We start from the raw sequence: 15,511 nt of genomic DNA, 5'->3' as shown, positions 1-15,511 counted from the left end.
GCGCTCCGTGTCACGCAACTTGAGTCAAGGTCTGTTTCTTTGTTTGCTCTAAGGAACAAAGCACCATTGCAATGAGTGTTTTCTGGGGTAGCATTAAGTATGGAGATGGAGCAATTGAAGTTGAAGATTCCTGGTGTTTGTGATGCCTGCCGTTTGGTGCTAAGTAGACCTGGTGGTGAGTGTGGTGAAACAGAGGAGTCACTGTCGGTCCTGTGTCAACTGTAGGGGTGCCCACGTTGCTGGGGATTAGATGTGTCCGGTGAGAGAGAGGCAGGTTGAGATGGCTAAAGTCAGAGTAGTGCAGAAGGTGACGAATGCTGAGGCAGTGAAGAAAGTAGGATGGGTCAAGGGTGAGGGATCCTGAGAGGATCCCTGTGAGTAGTAGATCTGTGCCAGCACAGAGGGATAGGCCAACAAGCGATATATGCATCAGTATGGTTGGCTTCTTAGCGTTCATAGGTTATCAACTGTAGCAGAAATGGAACGTAAATCACCGAAAATAGATGTTGTAGTGGCAGCTGCAGAGAAGTATTGGGTATACAAAATTTGATTTCAGAAAAGTTACAGGGTGTGCTGACTTGTGGTGTCCCGTACTCCCAGGCCATTGGCATGGTGCAGGAGCAGACAGGGTCAAAGTAGTGGAATGGGGTAGTGTGTTAAGGTTGGTTGTTTTATATTTGCATATATATATATATATATATATATATTTTGTGGGATTTAGTTTATTTATTTTTCCACTTTCCCCTTTTTGTATCACTAAGTAAAATGGATTTATATTATAGTCCAGTTGGGGGCGGTAATGCAACATGTTGGATGCCAACCTCCGTTTTAATCCAAAGAAGAAGAAGCATTTTCATTCAACACGTTACTAGTAATGGCGGCGCCGACGACAAAAGTGTTTTATCAAAGAAAGGCAGCGCAGAAACTGTGGTTTCACTCATTTATATGGGTCTAAACGACTGATGGATGAGAAATGCATTGTTAAAGCATACATTACCTAGACATTACCAAGACACTGGAAGCACAACGGTCAAAGCTACCGTCATACCACAATCGGGCCTCGATAACATGCAATATTTTGAAAGCCATATGTAAGATTGCATAGACATGTCACAGATCATCACATTCACAAAGCACTTCTCTCACTCATAAAGGCACTCACGGAGAAAGCTCTCTAAGAGAGAACAAACTTTAAATTCAGTTATCCATTTCCATTTGTCATTTAACTGAGTCTTGCGAAAATAAAATGACTGAAAATATATATATTTTTTAGGTATTGATAGGAAGCAAAATACAAATATAGAGTAGATCATCTCTTCATCTATTATATTGATTTTTCTACACAGCTTCTCAGTTCATACGCACTGTTTTTCATAATGTCATTATTTTCTCTCGAATCATGAAACTTCCCACCCCCTAATCCTGCGAAAAATACCTTCAGTAAGGAATCACCGAACTCTCCCAGCGAGCTCTCTAGTCACCGGCCGTTAAGTCGCCATCCATATTTGATAGTTTGATCGCTGGAGGCAGTACTTGCTGAAACGGGACTGTAATTGTAGGAACCATTTTCATTTATAAATGTCATGTTTTTCTTGTTGCAGAGCAGGCTCCAGATCTGATGTGGCGGTCCAAACCTCCTTTCTCTATGTAGGTCTTCCCACAGTCTTCACATTCGGACTTGGGCATACTGCCGTGGATGTGGGCCCTGTGCCTGCTGAGATTCCCCCTCTCTGAGAACCCCCTGCCACAGTCTGGACAGAGGTGGGGCCTTTCCCCCGAGTGGATCAGCATGTGTTTACGCATGTTCCCACTGTCGTTGAAGCGTTTGTCGCATCTGGGGCAGGGAAACGGCTTCTCCCCGCTATGAGTGCGAATGTGCCTCTCCCGGTCACGGCGGGATATGAAGGCCTTCCCGCACTCCTGGCAGGAAAAGTTTTTGGGCTTCTTTTTGGGTTCTGGAAACAAGGAGACACCACCTCTACCTCCCTCTCGAACTCTTTTGCCTCGACTTCGTGACGATGATGTTCTTTTCCTGTGCCACAGTGGGGACGCCTCTCGGAGAGCGGGGATGTCAGCATCTGGGTCGTCCTGGAGGGTCTGGGGGTCGGCAGGGGCCCAGGTGGGGTCCTCTTCACTCTCCTTGTCGTCTGACTCTGAGTCGGAGCCCAGGATGGAAGAAAGGGAGCGGCTGGCGGACTCAAAGCCCCGTCGACGCTGGGACTCACCCAGGGCCTCGTCGTCCTCCACGGGGGCTAGCCAGTTTCCAGGGCCCTGGTCCTCCTTTACCTCTGGTTCCGTCTCATCTTCCTCCCTACTCACAGGACTGGAGCCTGCAGCTGCCGAGGGCTGAGAGGGGGCCTGAAGCTTAGGGAGACAGGAATTCTTTGGATGGAACACTCCTCTGGACTTCTTCAGCTCGGCCTTCTCCTCCTCTCGGGCTGTACATGATTGGCTGGCTGGGTCGTGAAGCTCAAGTGTCATTGGTTTAGAGTCAGGAATCTCCTTGTCTTCACTCTCCTCTTTGGTAAGTAATAAAAGGGGCGTGACTGTGGTCTCATACTCCTCCTCTTTGATGTGCGTTGGCCTCAGAGGCTCAGGGTTCGTAACAAATAATTCTGCACGCTCCTGTTTGACACATGAGGTAGGGAGGGATTCCTGACCTCTGGAGACCAGTTCGACCTCGGAATGTTCCGTTTTGGGCAGAACTCTTTGGGGTGACCCTGGTCCGTGTGAGCTGTCCATCTCCCAGGCCATCACCACTAGGACAAAACAAATGGTATTAGAACACATGACATAAGCATCTTGTTTACATTTCATAACCACAATCAGCGGTCAATCTTTTTATTTATTTAACCTTTATTCAAATGGTGGAGCTCAGTTTGTTTTGCATGGCCAGATTACCAGGTTGGGTGGAGATTTCACTTAAAGGCCAATGGAATGGTCCCACACGGGACAGGGCCTGCAAAACAAACTCTACCTTTGTAGAAAACCTGTGGTAGCACCAAGTATGTATATAAACCAGTGGAGGCTGCTGAGGGGAGAACAGCCCATATTAATAGCCGGAACAGAGTAACGGCATCAAACACCTGGAAACCATGTGTTTTATGTATTTGATACCATTCCACTGATTCCGCTCGAGTCCTTATCACAAGCCCGTTCTCCCCAATTAAAGTGCCACCAACCTCCTGTGATATAAACCAGTGTTGGGTTCAAGACCACCTAAAACCAAGACCGGAGCGAATCAAGACCGAGACTTGGAGGGGGACGAGAGGTTTGAGACAGTCAAGACCAGAAAACCGTGAGTTCAATTCAAGACCATGACTGTAATTTTGTCAAAAGCATTTGACATTCAACATTTTAGAGTGACAGTTGAATCAACCAATTACATTGTACATGGGATGATTTTACAAAACGTATGGAAGGCCAAAAGGTCACTGTGCAATAGCAAGCAGTGGTTTTACCACGGTCTAGCTAGCTAGCTTTTGTTGTAGGATAGTTTGCAGCGGCTGCAGCAGGTGTTATCGAAGAGAATGTTGTTGTTAATTTGTTAGCTTCCCCCTTTAAAATAATAACTTTCAACATGAAGTTAAATTTGAAATGATCATCTGGTGAGTGGAACTGTGTTTTTTATTGCAGCGCGCTTGCTGTTAGCCATCTCGTGAAACATTGTTTCATTTAAACTTTAGATCACGGGTTACTTTGTGTGCCGAGCGTGAAATGTTTTTTTTTGCAATGGTAAGTAATAGTTGTAAATTTCGATTGGGAAATGCTTAGCCTAATGGTTTTGTTTTTGTATTCTTATGATTGGGACCTACTGGCTTAATATGTCAGAGTGAATGGACTGGTGTCTTTCCATCGGCCCTATGTAGTGGTGCCTGACGAAGTGGGTCCTGTGTGACAGAATTGCACCACTTTGTTAAATATCTAAAATCACACTTTAAATACATTTAAAAAAGGACATGTGATGTTCTAAGTCCACAACAATGCTTAAACCACATCAGGAGACTATTTTTAGGTCTGGGAAAATCTACAAAATATATTGTTTCCCTTTAAATCAATTGAGCAAAACAAATGCTTTCCCCATTGATACAAAATCAGCATTACATAATTTTGTCAGGTAGGCAAGTTAACATTTAATTGGAAAGCTTTTTTGGGAAAGCTTTTATAAATGTTCATGCAAACAGTGTATGATGACTGAATTGCGCATCGTAAATAGCTCACTAACCAAGACTAAGGACCAAACCTTTTTCAATACCTGGTTTGCATACTCATTGTTGCCTTAGTGAGCACTTACTGCTAGATATCATGAACTTAAATGTCTTTCCTACCCTACCGGCTACCAATGTAATTATTCTGTGAGCTGCTCCATGCAAAAACGAGTTGGGAGCTGTGCGCTCTTGCTGCCTGCTGATTATATTCTGCTGAAACTAGGATATGTGTAATGCGCGCATGTGCATGCATTTCACATGCTTTGCGATTGTGTAGGCAATTTTGTGCATGATTTCTCTATTGTACTACATAATTAATACGCTGTATACCTCCAGTACACTACTTTGATATGCAACCAAAGGGATTAAGAAGTGAGTTTAGGCAATGCCCACTGAAAACCCCTTACAAAATGATTGCAGTTTTGAAACTGCGGTCAACTGTGGTATTTTGGACACAGTAATTGCAGAATAACTGCAGTTATACTGCACTCTGACTGCAATATTTTTTCCTAAGGGACAAAGTTGGTATAGGGCGTATACCTGCATATAGCCTCCACTACATCATTGGCCCTTTGTGTTTGACAAAAGTGCACTCTCCTACATGAGTGACCTGGTATTACGGTTGTTGTCCTTCCAGCATCACCAGCCTGTCACACACTGAAGGCCTAGGGGTCCAATAGGTTTACTCCACTCTTCCCGACCAGAGTCAAGGAAATCCAGACAAACTTTGAGGATATTTTTCAATGCAAGTAAAGTACAGTAATGTTACAAGTAAAGTAGGAATCCCAGGTTTCAATAGGCAACAAGATATTGTTTCAAAAAAGGAGTGTATATATTTGGCCTGGCAAAGCGTTTTAATGCGCTGACTGAATGGAAGCTGTCAATGGTGGTCTTTTTACTCCGCTGGTCTGAAATTACAAGTCCTCATTGTCCGAGACCAGGTAAAAATGTATCTGACAACTAGACAAGACCAAGACACTCAATGTGTAGTACTACAACACTGATATAAACCCTGGACTGCTGATTAAATGTATTGTCCAATGAGAGGCTTTGAAGACACCGGTCGGCCATATTGTCACTCTCAGAAGGAGTGGTCCTCCATCGGAATGAATGGAACTCAGTACAGTATTTCAATTAAATGTTTCAAGGACAAAATTACATGTATACTGAACAAAAAAAATAAACAAAACATGCAACAATTTCAAAGATTTTATAGAGTTACAGTTCATATGAGGAAATCAGTCAATTGATTAGGCTCTAATCTATGGATTTCACATGACTAGGAATACAGATCTGTTGGTCACATAAACCTTGCAATTGTGTTTGTTGTCCGTAGTTTATGCCTACACATACCACAACCCCACCACCACGGGGGCAGCAAAGCGCTCGCCCACAGGACTCCATAAACATGGTCTGAGGTTGTAAGGCCGGTTGGAGGTACTGCCAAATTCTCTAAAATGACGTTAGCTGTGGCTTATGGTAGAGAAATGAACATTAAATGATCTGGCAACAGTTCTGGTGGACATCCTTGCAGTCAGGATGCAAATTGTACACTCCCTCAACTTGAGACATTTGTGGCCTTGTGTTGTGTGACAACACCGCACATTTTAGAGGCCTTATTGTCCCCAGCACAAGGTGCACCTGTGTAATGATTATGCTGTTTAATCAGCTTCTTGATATGCCACACCTGTCAGGTGGATGGATTATCTTGGCAAATGATAAATGCTCACTAACTGGGATGCAAACAAATTTGTGCATACATTTGAGAGAAATACGTTTTTTGTGCATTTAGAACATTTCTGGGATCTTTTTTCAGCTCATTGGACCAACAATTTAAATGTTGCGTTTATATTTTTGTTCAGTGTATTTAAGTATTTTTGTTGTTGTAGTGGGGACATTAACATTAGTAATCAATAAAAAATGTGCTCATATAAAATAATGTACAATTATGCATTAAGGTGTCTGTAATATAAAAACGAATGTAGACGTTAATAATATGTTTTACAATGGTGAGGAAGTGCGAAAAGGGAGGCACGCACGTTGGCTTGAACACAGTGCCCCCAATCAGTATTCTAGTGTATATGTAAATATTTGGGTGAGACTCACATGGTTCTGGCTTCAAGTGGACTAGTTGTGAATTATAGAAAACGCACTTTCTCCACGTCTTGCTGAGGCTGCCGAGAGAGGGCGGGGTCTTCTAACAACATCCAAATTGCGTGGAACTGCGCGGAAAAGTAGTAAAGTTGTAAACTACTATTATCGCGCATGTACTTAATTTACTAATACGACAGAAAGCCATAACCGTTGTATATTTGTCATAATGTCGCTTAGCTAAATGTTTAGAAACTGCTAGTAAAATAGTTTATTCTCGACTCACCGCATCGTCAATTGACCTTGTTTTGATCAGCTGGAAGATAGTCTGTTGACTTGTTAGTTGCTGGCTAGCTCGATTGCAAAAAAAGTCCACACGGGAAGCATCAAGCGTAAATAAAACTGACCAGATCCGCATGACGAAACCACTTGTCAAAGTTGATTGTTATTGTTTCCAGTGAATGGTTAGCTATCAAATTCCAGGATTTCTGAACCTTCCGAAGCCATGAACATTCCGGAAACGATACTGTTTGGTGGGTGGACACGAACCAGAGAGGAAGAGGAAGAGGCCCAACTCCGCAAAAAAAAAAAAGTCTCCCTCCAGCAGGTAGCGTTGTTTCGCCCACCAAGCAAGGAGTTTTTGTGTGGAGTGTCGAATTCGCCATCAACAACAAAATAATGGCTTATTTTCTACTTGAGGTTTATTTGATTGGATTAGAAGTTAGTAATGTTTAAATTGCTACGAGTGTACTGATATAAATATGACATGTGACAAACCGGCAACTGAGAAAAAAAACTATTTCGTAGTTGTCTCGAGATGGTTATTCATGTGATGAGGCTAGTAGCATCTCTCTCTATTGAATACAAGAGTTTGACGTGGAACAACCTCATCGAATATTCAAAAATATTTACAATAATGAGATGTATCCACCAATCCTAAGAAAGGATGGGTGGGAGCTAGACAACCCGCTGTGCCCTTTTGTGGACAACGTCTCCCATTGTTAGGGCGGAGAGACATGTATCTTGTCAGTATATCCAACATCTTTCCTGGGCTTTCTTCATCTTTGGTATCATGGCGTTCGCTCACTTTGTTTGTGCATGCCGCCACCTACTGTACGGTAGTGTGTGGTCGATCACGTTACATTTTGTGACGCAACAATTTAAAAGGAAGGGGGAAAGGACAAAATCGCACCACCAACTAACTCAATGTCTATATATCAATATTTTAATAAATAATACGAAGAGCCCCACCTATTTTGAGTACCACCTTTGTTGTAATGTAATGTTATTTTGGCATTAATACATGTCACATATTAAAAATGTAATCTAGAATCGGCTTCCTATTTCGCAACAAAGCATCCTTCACTCGTGCTGCCAAACATACCCTCATAAAACTGACGATCCACGACTTCGGCGATGTCATTTACAAAATAGCCTCCAACACATTACTCAACAAATTGGATGCAGTCTATCACAGTGACATCCGTTTTGTCACCAAAGCCCCATAAACTACCCACCACTGCGACTTGTACACTCTCGTTGGCTGGCCCTCGCTTCAGATTCGTCGCCAAACCCACTTGCTCCAGGTCATCTACAAGTCTATGCTAGGTAAAGCCCCGTCTTATCTCATCTCACTGGTCACCATAGCAGCACCCACCCATAGCACGCGCTCCAGGAGGTACAGTGGAGCTAAAAAGTATTTAGGCAGCCACCAATTGTGCAAGTTCTCCCACTTAAAAAGGTGAGAGAGGCCTGTAATTGTCATCATAGGTACACTTCAACTATGACAGACAAAATGAGGGGGGAAAACCCAGAAAATCACATTGTAGGATTTTTAATTAATTTATTTGCAAATTATGGTGGAAAATAAGTATATCTCACTGGTCACCCCCAAAGCCAATTCTTCCTTTGGCTGCCTCTCCTGGAACGAACTGCAAAAATCACTAAAGCTGAAGACCCTTACCTCCCTCACTATCTTTAGGCACCAGCTGTCAGAGCAGCTCACAGATCACTGCACCTGTACATAGCTCATCTGTAAATAGCCCATCCAATCTACCTCATCTCCATACTATTTATTTATTTATCTTGCTCCTTTGCACCCCAGTATCTCTACTTGCACATTCATCTTCTGCACATTCCACCATTCCAGTGTTTAATTGCTATATTGTAATTACTTCGTCACCATGGCCTATTTATTGCCTACCTCTCTTATCCTACCTCATTTGCACATGCTGTACATAGACTTTTCTACTGTATTATTGATTGTATGTTTTTTTATTCCATGTGTAACTCTGTTGTTGTATGTGTCGAACTGCTTTGCTTTATCTTGGCCAGGTCACAGATGCAAATGAGAAATTGTTCTCAACTAGCCTACCTGGTTAAATAAAGGTGAAATAAAAATAAATAAATATCAGTTTGCAAACAATGTAAAAAAAAATTGAGTTAATAAAGACCATACAAACATGGTCTCTTTTTTGCTTTCTTGAGTAAGGCAGCTCCAAAATGAAGGTGTTTCAGTCTACAGTAGCTCAGTGCTTTCTGCGGTGGTGGGGTAGCCAGCGGAAAATACGGAGTGTAGGGGTTGGTAATGTGCTCTAGTTGCACCATGGTGTGGTCCTTCTGTAGCTCAGTTGGTAGAGCATGGCGCTTGTAACGCCAGGGTAGTGGGTTCGGGTAGTGGGTTCGATTCCCGGGACCACCCATACGTAGAATGTATGCACACATGACTGTAAGTCGCTTTGGATAAAAGCGTCTGCTAAATGGCATATATTATATATTATGATTGGCTCAGTGTTCTGTCACTCATGGGGACACTATGTCACTGCCAAATCTAAGGGTAGAGCTCAAATTCAAGCCACTTGGGTGCTACCATAGAGTTACATTAGAAGTGCTCATTCAAGAAGGCTCAAGGTCATTGGCCACAGATAAAATTATGTCAAATCACATTATATTTACTGTAGCTTTGATTGGACTGATCATGTCAACATCATACTTTCAAAATCTTTGCAAGAAATCTCACAGTCATCATCATCATGAATCAAGTCGACAATCTACTGGCAAATCCTTTTCCATCCTTGTCATATGAAGAGAAATTATAGATAAAACATCGGTGATCATTGGCCATTGGACATAAGCATTACACAACAAGTTAGAAACCGCAAATTCAACAATGAGTGGTTTGGAAGGAATCAGTAGCTAACTGCTAGCATTGCAAAGCAATCACTAGCCTACTATTCAGTGGAATGGGTGTGTGGTCCAAGTCTGGGTTTAAGGGTCTCTTTTCCAAGCTTAAAAGGATAAATGTTCAACATTGGCCATGCTGTCAATACAGCATGACGTCTGTCACATTCAAAAGAACGGGAATCTCGGAACTGGGAAATCTCAGACTTCAGAGGTTGTTTTTTCCAGAGTTCATAATCTCAGACTGGGAATATACGTTTTAAACTGTCATCCAACTCAGAATTGCAAGTCGGGAACTTGGGCCTCTTTCTAGAACTCCGTCCTGAAGATCACTGACATCATGATTCAACCTTGTTTTTTCCCCCAGTTGCCTTGAAAGCACCATAAATCCAAAGAATGATAGTTTGATGACAACATTTCCCCGTGAAGGACCACCGCGTCACCTTGTTCAAGTGAGCACAGCACAACAAGGTGAGTCCAGAAATCTCTTGTATGCGGCTGCATAAATTCAACAACAGATTTCAGCTGTGCTAACATAATTGCAAAGGTTTTTCAAATGATCAATTAGCCTTTTATTAAAATAATACATTTGGATTAGCTAACACAACGTGCCATTGGAACACAGGAGTGATGGTTGCTGATAATGGGCCTCTTTACGCCTATGTAGATATTCCATAAAAAATCAGCCGTTTCCAGCTACAATAGTCATTTACAACATTACCAATGTCTACACTGTATTTCTGATCAATTTGATGTTATTTTAATGGACAAAAAATGTGCTTTTCTTTAAAAAACAAGGACATTTTTACGTGCCCCCAAACTTTTGAACGGTATGTCCTTTATTGTTACAATACATCTTAACATATGTGTTAACATATACAATAACAATCAAAGTTTGGAAACACCTTATGCCAGGCCCCCCTCTCAATTTTCTAAATTTTTGAATAATAGTAAAGACATCAAAACTATGAAATAACACATATTATTTTTTTATTTATTTTTTTTAACCTTTATTTAATATGGAAGTAACCAAAAAAGTGTTTAGCAAATCAAAATATATTTGACATTTTTCAAAGTAACCACCCTTTGCCTGGAGAGTTTTGCATACGCTTAGCATTCTCTCAACCAGCTTCATGAGGTAGTCACCTGGAATGCATTTCCATTAACAGGTGTCCCTTGTTAAAAGTTAATTTGTGAAATTTCTTTCCTTCTTTTAATGCGTTTGAGCCAATCATTTGTATTGTGACAAGGTATGGTTGGTATACAGAAGATAGTCCTGTTTGGTAAAAGACCAAGTACATATTATGGCAAGAACAGCTCAAATAAGCAAAGTGAAATGACAGTCAATCTGGAACATTTCAAGAACTTGTGTCGTCGCAAAAACCATCAAGCGCTATGATTAAACTGTCTCTCAAGAGGACCGCCACAGGAAAGGAAGACCCAGAGTTACCTCTGCTGCAGAGGACAAGTTCATTAGAGTTAACTGCACCTCAGAATGCAGCCCAAATAAATGCTCTATAGAGTTCAAGTAACAGACACATCTCAACATCAACTATTCAGAGGAGACTGCGTGAATTAGGCCTTCATGGTCAAATTGCTGCAAATAAACAACTACTAAAGGACACCAATAAGAAGAAGAGTCTTGTTTGGGCCAAGAAACACGAGCAATGGACATTAGACCGGTGGAAATCTGTCCTTTGGTCTGATGAGTCCACATTTTTGGTTCCAACCGTTATGTCTTTATGAGAAGCAGAGTAGGTGAATAGATGATATTCGCATGTGTTATTCCCACCGTGAAGCATGGAGGAGGAGGTGTGATGGTGTGGGGGTACTTTGCTGGTGACTTGGTCAGTGAGTTATTTAGAATTCAAAGCACACTTAACCAGCATGGCTAGCAAAGCATTCTGCAGTGATATGCCATCCCATCTGATTTGCACTTAGTGGGACTATCATGTTTTTCAACAGGACAATGACCCAAAACACACCTCCAGGCTGTGTAAGGTCTATTTGACCAAGAAGGAGAGTGATGGAGTGCTGCGTTAGATGACCTGGCCTTCACAATCCAATTGAGATGGTTTGGGATGAGTTGGACCACAGAGTGAAGGAAAAGTAGCCAACAAGTGCTCAGCATATGTGGGAACTCCTTCAAGACGTTTGGAAAAGCATTCCTCATGAAGCTGGTTGAGAGAATGCCAAGAGTGTGCAAAGCTGTCATCAAGGCAAAGGGTGGCTTTGGAAATTATCTGCAGTGCTCAACTCTGACTTCATATTCTCCTATTGATATGTGTATTTTGATTACCTTTTCATCAAGATTGACTAGTCTGTACTGATATGATTTTCATGTTATGACCTGTTATAGCACTTTTATTTATACAGTGTCATCTTGGTCATGAGGGTTATCGGTCACAATGCAAAGACAACGTTTTGAAATCAAGATTTTCATTTTTATTGAAAAGTTGGCCAGGATTCTGTACAGCAGAGAGAGTGTGCGATACACAGGGTTAGGAAGTGGGGGGTGGATATTGAAACTTCTTTTCCCATGGTGCATCATACCCTGAGCCGAGAATCATGTGTAAAACAGCAAGATATTTCTCGTTCCCTCTTTGGTGCTGCAATGGACTGCAGGGGAAAGGAATGGGGGACGAAAAAGGAAGGGGGGTGTAGGAGGGAAGGGGGGTGAAGGAGGGAAAAGCTAAGGTCGGATCACAGGAGAGAAAGAGAAGAGTAGAGAGAGAGTGATGGAGGGGTTGTCTGATTTTCAGGTGTTCTGTAGCCAGGTGGTCCTTCAATTGAGGTTTCAAAGAGTGGGGGATTTTTAATGTCACCACTCTCCCTTGCTGTTTCAGATGGTAAGCTTCAGCCAGGGGTTCGGCAAGACCTCAGACATCTCTCCCCCTCTCTCTCTTCCTCCGCCCCTCTCCCTCTCTTCCGCTCTTTCTCTTTCTCTCCTTCCCTGAGCCTCACTTGCTGGCCATGGTGTAGCATCCCTGCTGGTGCCACTGCATGTCGCGGATACGCCTCACGGACTGGAACTGGGGGTGACGGGCGCCGTACTCATTGAAGTGTTTGAACTCGCCCTTCTCCAGAAGGTACTGGGAGCCACGGTATCCGGGGAACTGGTAGCCCACCCAGCTGAGGGGAAAAAGGAGAAGACCAAATTATGTCACTAGGCAAGTCACTACGTATGTCACTAAAATATCAGCCGTTCTCCTACAATCTTTTCATTCTAGATCTATGTGTTCTTAGTTGTGAGTTTAACTCTGTCAATTCCTTTTTCCATCTCCATAGCAACACTTACGTTCCACAGCTGACCATTATGCTGCCGACCCTGTCGGTGAAGCCGTAGGAGAACAGAGACGGAACGTCATCGTCCATGATCTCCATCTTACGGCCCTTGAATTCCCCAACCTCGTACAGGCAGATCTTGTGCTTCTCGGGGTCCTGAAAGAGAGGGGAAAGGAGAGAGGTGTGTGAGAATGAGGGAGATGTTCAGAAGGAGAGAAATGTACAGGAGAGAGACAAAAATGGAGAGAGAGTAAAGAAAGACAGAGTGAGAGATCAGGGGGTAGGTAGCAAGTCACAAAGAGAGAGGATGTGTATAAGTGAGAAAAATTAGAGAACAGATGACAGAGAGAGATGGTGAAAGACGAGAGGAGTGTCCCCACCATGCGGACGGGCCTGAAAGACAACAGGTAGTCATTCTTCTGGCAGTTGCTCCAAGAGTCCCAACGGGGGAACTCTCCCTTCTCCAGAATGTAGTGTTCGCCACAGAAGTTCATCTGCTCGAAGCCCACAAAGCTATACAGGATAGAAAGGCAGCGTTACTTTATTATACAGCTGTGTTGACATATCTAATTCAGATTTTTTTTTTTTTTACTGTAAATGATACTGCTACATCTACCATTATCCTACAAATCTACAGGGATAGCAGGATATGAATAGACACTAATATATAGTTAAAAAAACTGGAGAGGTTGACTTACGGTCCACACTCAATGCGGAGGGAGCGGACGCGGTCCATGCCCATCTCACACACGTTCATGCACTCGTTGCTGATCTCGACCATGCGACCCTGGAAGTTCTCCTGGTCGAACACGAACATCTGAGGGGCAAACAGAGAAGGAGAAACAGACATAAGTACATCATCAACACAGATAGTGTCTGGCCGTATCAGTGAGCCGATGATATTCCATTAGATTGGAGCCAGGAGACGTCCTGTTAGTTGAGGACTACTTGCCTTGTAGGACATCATGCCCATCTCAGACTTCTTGCTCTGAGCAGCCTTCCCGTCGGTCTGGGAAGCAGCCTTGGACTTATCACTGGACATGATGACTGGAAGGGAGAGAGAGGGTTGAGAATGAAACAGTCTCAAAACAGTCAAGAAAACACATCCAAGGTGTTGGGAATAAATATAATGTATGGAAATACAATACGGGATGAAGATGGAGTGAATGGATGCTATCAGGGGAAGAGTGGTATTTGGGCTTGGGGCTGCAGTCTACATGTGTAATATAGTGATGCACAATATGAATGTTACATGTATTATTATAGCGACTTCTAATTACTGATTTCAAAGTCAGACTGCTGCTGAACAGCTGCTACTCCTCTTTCTCCCCCTCCTCCCTTTACCTGTGTATGCAGGTGCCAGCATGTGTGTCGTGTGTGTCTGCCGCTCTTACCTGTGTGTGTGTGATCTGCCTCACTCGGAGAGTGTTTGTGACTCAGAGTGCGCCCCGCCCTTTTATATGCTGGCGCCCAGAGGAGGAGGATTAGAGACAGAGAAACAAACCTGCTGAGGTCAGAACCACGAGACAATAGAACCACCGCTTCATCAGAGGGGGACAGCCAGAGAGGGGGGCAGCCACGGGGACCAATGAGATCCATGGTTCATTGAGAAGGATTGGAGGGGGGTTGATAGTGGAATACTGTACATGATGATAGGGTCTAACCACAAACAGATACAGTATCTGAGCGATAACACTGTACCAGTATCTGTGATAAGCAACTAATTACGTTTTTCACACTCTGGTATAACCTGTGACAAATACCTGTACATATATTGTGTTCATGATCATAATAATATTGATCCTATGTCATTTTGAGGAGCACATTTCCCACGCTCAATGTGCATAAGGTAGACAACTAAAGAATAACAGCAACAATACCTAAAAGAGTAGAACAAACTATCACAATACATAAAACCATTACCTACTAATGTCAAAATATATTGTTTTTAAGGGAGCAAACATTAAAATCTAGCTTGAATAGGTGGAAGGATAGTTACTGAATAGGCTCACTATTTACATGAGAGGACATGTGACGTGCGCTAATCACCTGCTCATAATCAGTACCAACTTCTATTACAAACAGAACATTTCTGGTCTTGTCTTCTCTCTGAGTCTCATCTCATCACCATCGGTTTTGAAACAGTTGAATGGGAGCTCAAGCCTGAAGCAAGTCATTAACACATACTTTTTAATTGATGCATTATTGGACCTCACATTATTAAACTACATGGCTTTGATTAAGAGAGTGTTAAGTCTATAAAAGGTGTCAGTACGATTTCGTTGAGGTGTGAGGAGTGTGGTGCAATTTTTTTTTTTTTTTTTGGGGGACTTTAGTGTGCTTAAGGGGCCAGGGTACCATGTATATGACTCAAGAATGGATGGGATGGCATGATTTAGGTGTGTTTGTGTGTGCTACCCATGGCATCTCTGTGTTGTCCTATGTGTTTAGTGACTAAGGAGATACTATTACATATAGATGTCAAACACTTTCTCATTCTCAAATGTTTCTATCCTGTCCATATTCTATGATAAAAATATTTGTATTTGTATACTGACTTTTTCTCTCTACCCAAACGGTGCACGTGCCCCTTTAATCTCCACATTCTCCACCTCTATCCCGGCCTTTGTGACTGCCGCACACCGGACTGCTGACCAGCACGAACTGACCGGGACGTTATTGTTTCTCTCCCATTCAGGGCAAACCCCGAACGCTGTGCACAGAGAGGACTGGCGTTCCATAGTATA

General features: G+C 42.8%; 2 protein-coding genes across 4 annotated transcripts; both read right to left on the bottom strand.

Moving 5' to 3' along the window:
• Positions 1 to 926: 926 nt before the first annotated feature.
• Positions 927 to 7,149, bottom strand: LOC118378327 (zinc finger and SCAN domain-containing protein 21-like). Of its 3 annotated transcripts, XM_035765315.2 has the most exons (3): positions 6,586 to 7,147; positions 6,315 to 6,430; positions 927 to 2,759 (listed from the first exon to the last, which is right to left on the bottom strand). In XM_035765315.2, the coding sequence occupies exon 3, from the start codon at positions 2,752 to 2,754 to the stop codon at positions 1,582 to 1,584; it is 1,173 nt and encodes a 390-aa protein (XP_035621208.1). In that variant the 5' UTR covers positions 2,755 to 2,759; positions 6,315 to 6,430; positions 6,586 to 7,147; the 3' UTR covers positions 927 to 1,581. The 3 variants fall into 3 exon arrangements, with proteins under 3 accessions (XP_035621208.1, XP_035621213.1, XP_035621199.1); XM_035765320.2 differs by lacking the exon at positions 6,315 to 6,430 and having other exon boundaries at positions 6,707 to 7,149; XM_035765306.2 differs by lacking the exon at positions 6,315 to 6,430 and having other exon boundaries at positions 6,586 to 7,145.
• A 4,752-nt stretch (positions 7,150 to 11,901) lies between these two features.
• LOC118383931 (beta-crystallin B1-like) lies at positions 11,902 to 14,282 on the bottom strand. The gene is made up of 6 exons (XM_035770313.2): positions 14,159 to 14,282; positions 13,717 to 13,811; positions 13,463 to 13,581; positions 13,145 to 13,277; positions 12,778 to 12,920; positions 11,902 to 12,611 (listed from the first exon to the last, which is right to left on the bottom strand). Exons 2-6 carry the CDS (start codon positions 13,804 to 13,806, stop codon positions 12,440 to 12,442), a joined length of 657 nt encoding a protein of 218 aa, XP_035626206.1. The 5' UTR covers positions 13,807 to 13,811; positions 14,159 to 14,282; the 3' UTR covers positions 11,902 to 12,439.
• Between the last annotated feature and the right edge of the window lie 1,229 nt (positions 14,283 to 15,511).

The sequence above is a fragment of the Oncorhynchus keta genome, chromosome 4, assembly GCF_023373465.1.
Source record: "Oncorhynchus keta strain PuntledgeMale-10-30-2019 chromosome 4, Oket_V2, whole genome shotgun sequence".
Lineage (NCBI taxonomy): Eukaryota > Metazoa > Chordata > Actinopteri > Salmoniformes > Salmonidae > Oncorhynchus > Oncorhynchus keta.
The sequence above is the reverse complement of the archived record's forward strand: the minus strand, read 5'-3'. Positions and strand labels throughout refer to the sequence as shown.

Bases quoted from the DNA above. Each gene is read 5' to 3' on its own strand.
- LOC118378327 (XM_035765320.2), bottom strand. From the start codon at position 2,754: ATGGCCTGGGAGATGGACAGCTCACACGGACCAGGGTCACCCCAAAGA.
- LOC118383931 (XM_035770313.2), bottom strand. From the start codon at position 13,806: ATGTCCAGTGATAAGTCCAAGGCTGCTTCCCAGACCGACGGGAAGGCT. The intron at 13,278-13,462 runs GTAAGTCAACCT...TATCCTGTATAG, and splicing joins CTCCGCATTGAGTGTGGACC to CTTTGTGGGCTTCGAGCAGA. The intron at 12,612-12,777 runs GTAAGTGTTGCT...TTTTCCCCTCAG, and splicing joins ATAATGGTCAGCTGTGGAAC to CTGGGTGGGCTACCAGTTCC.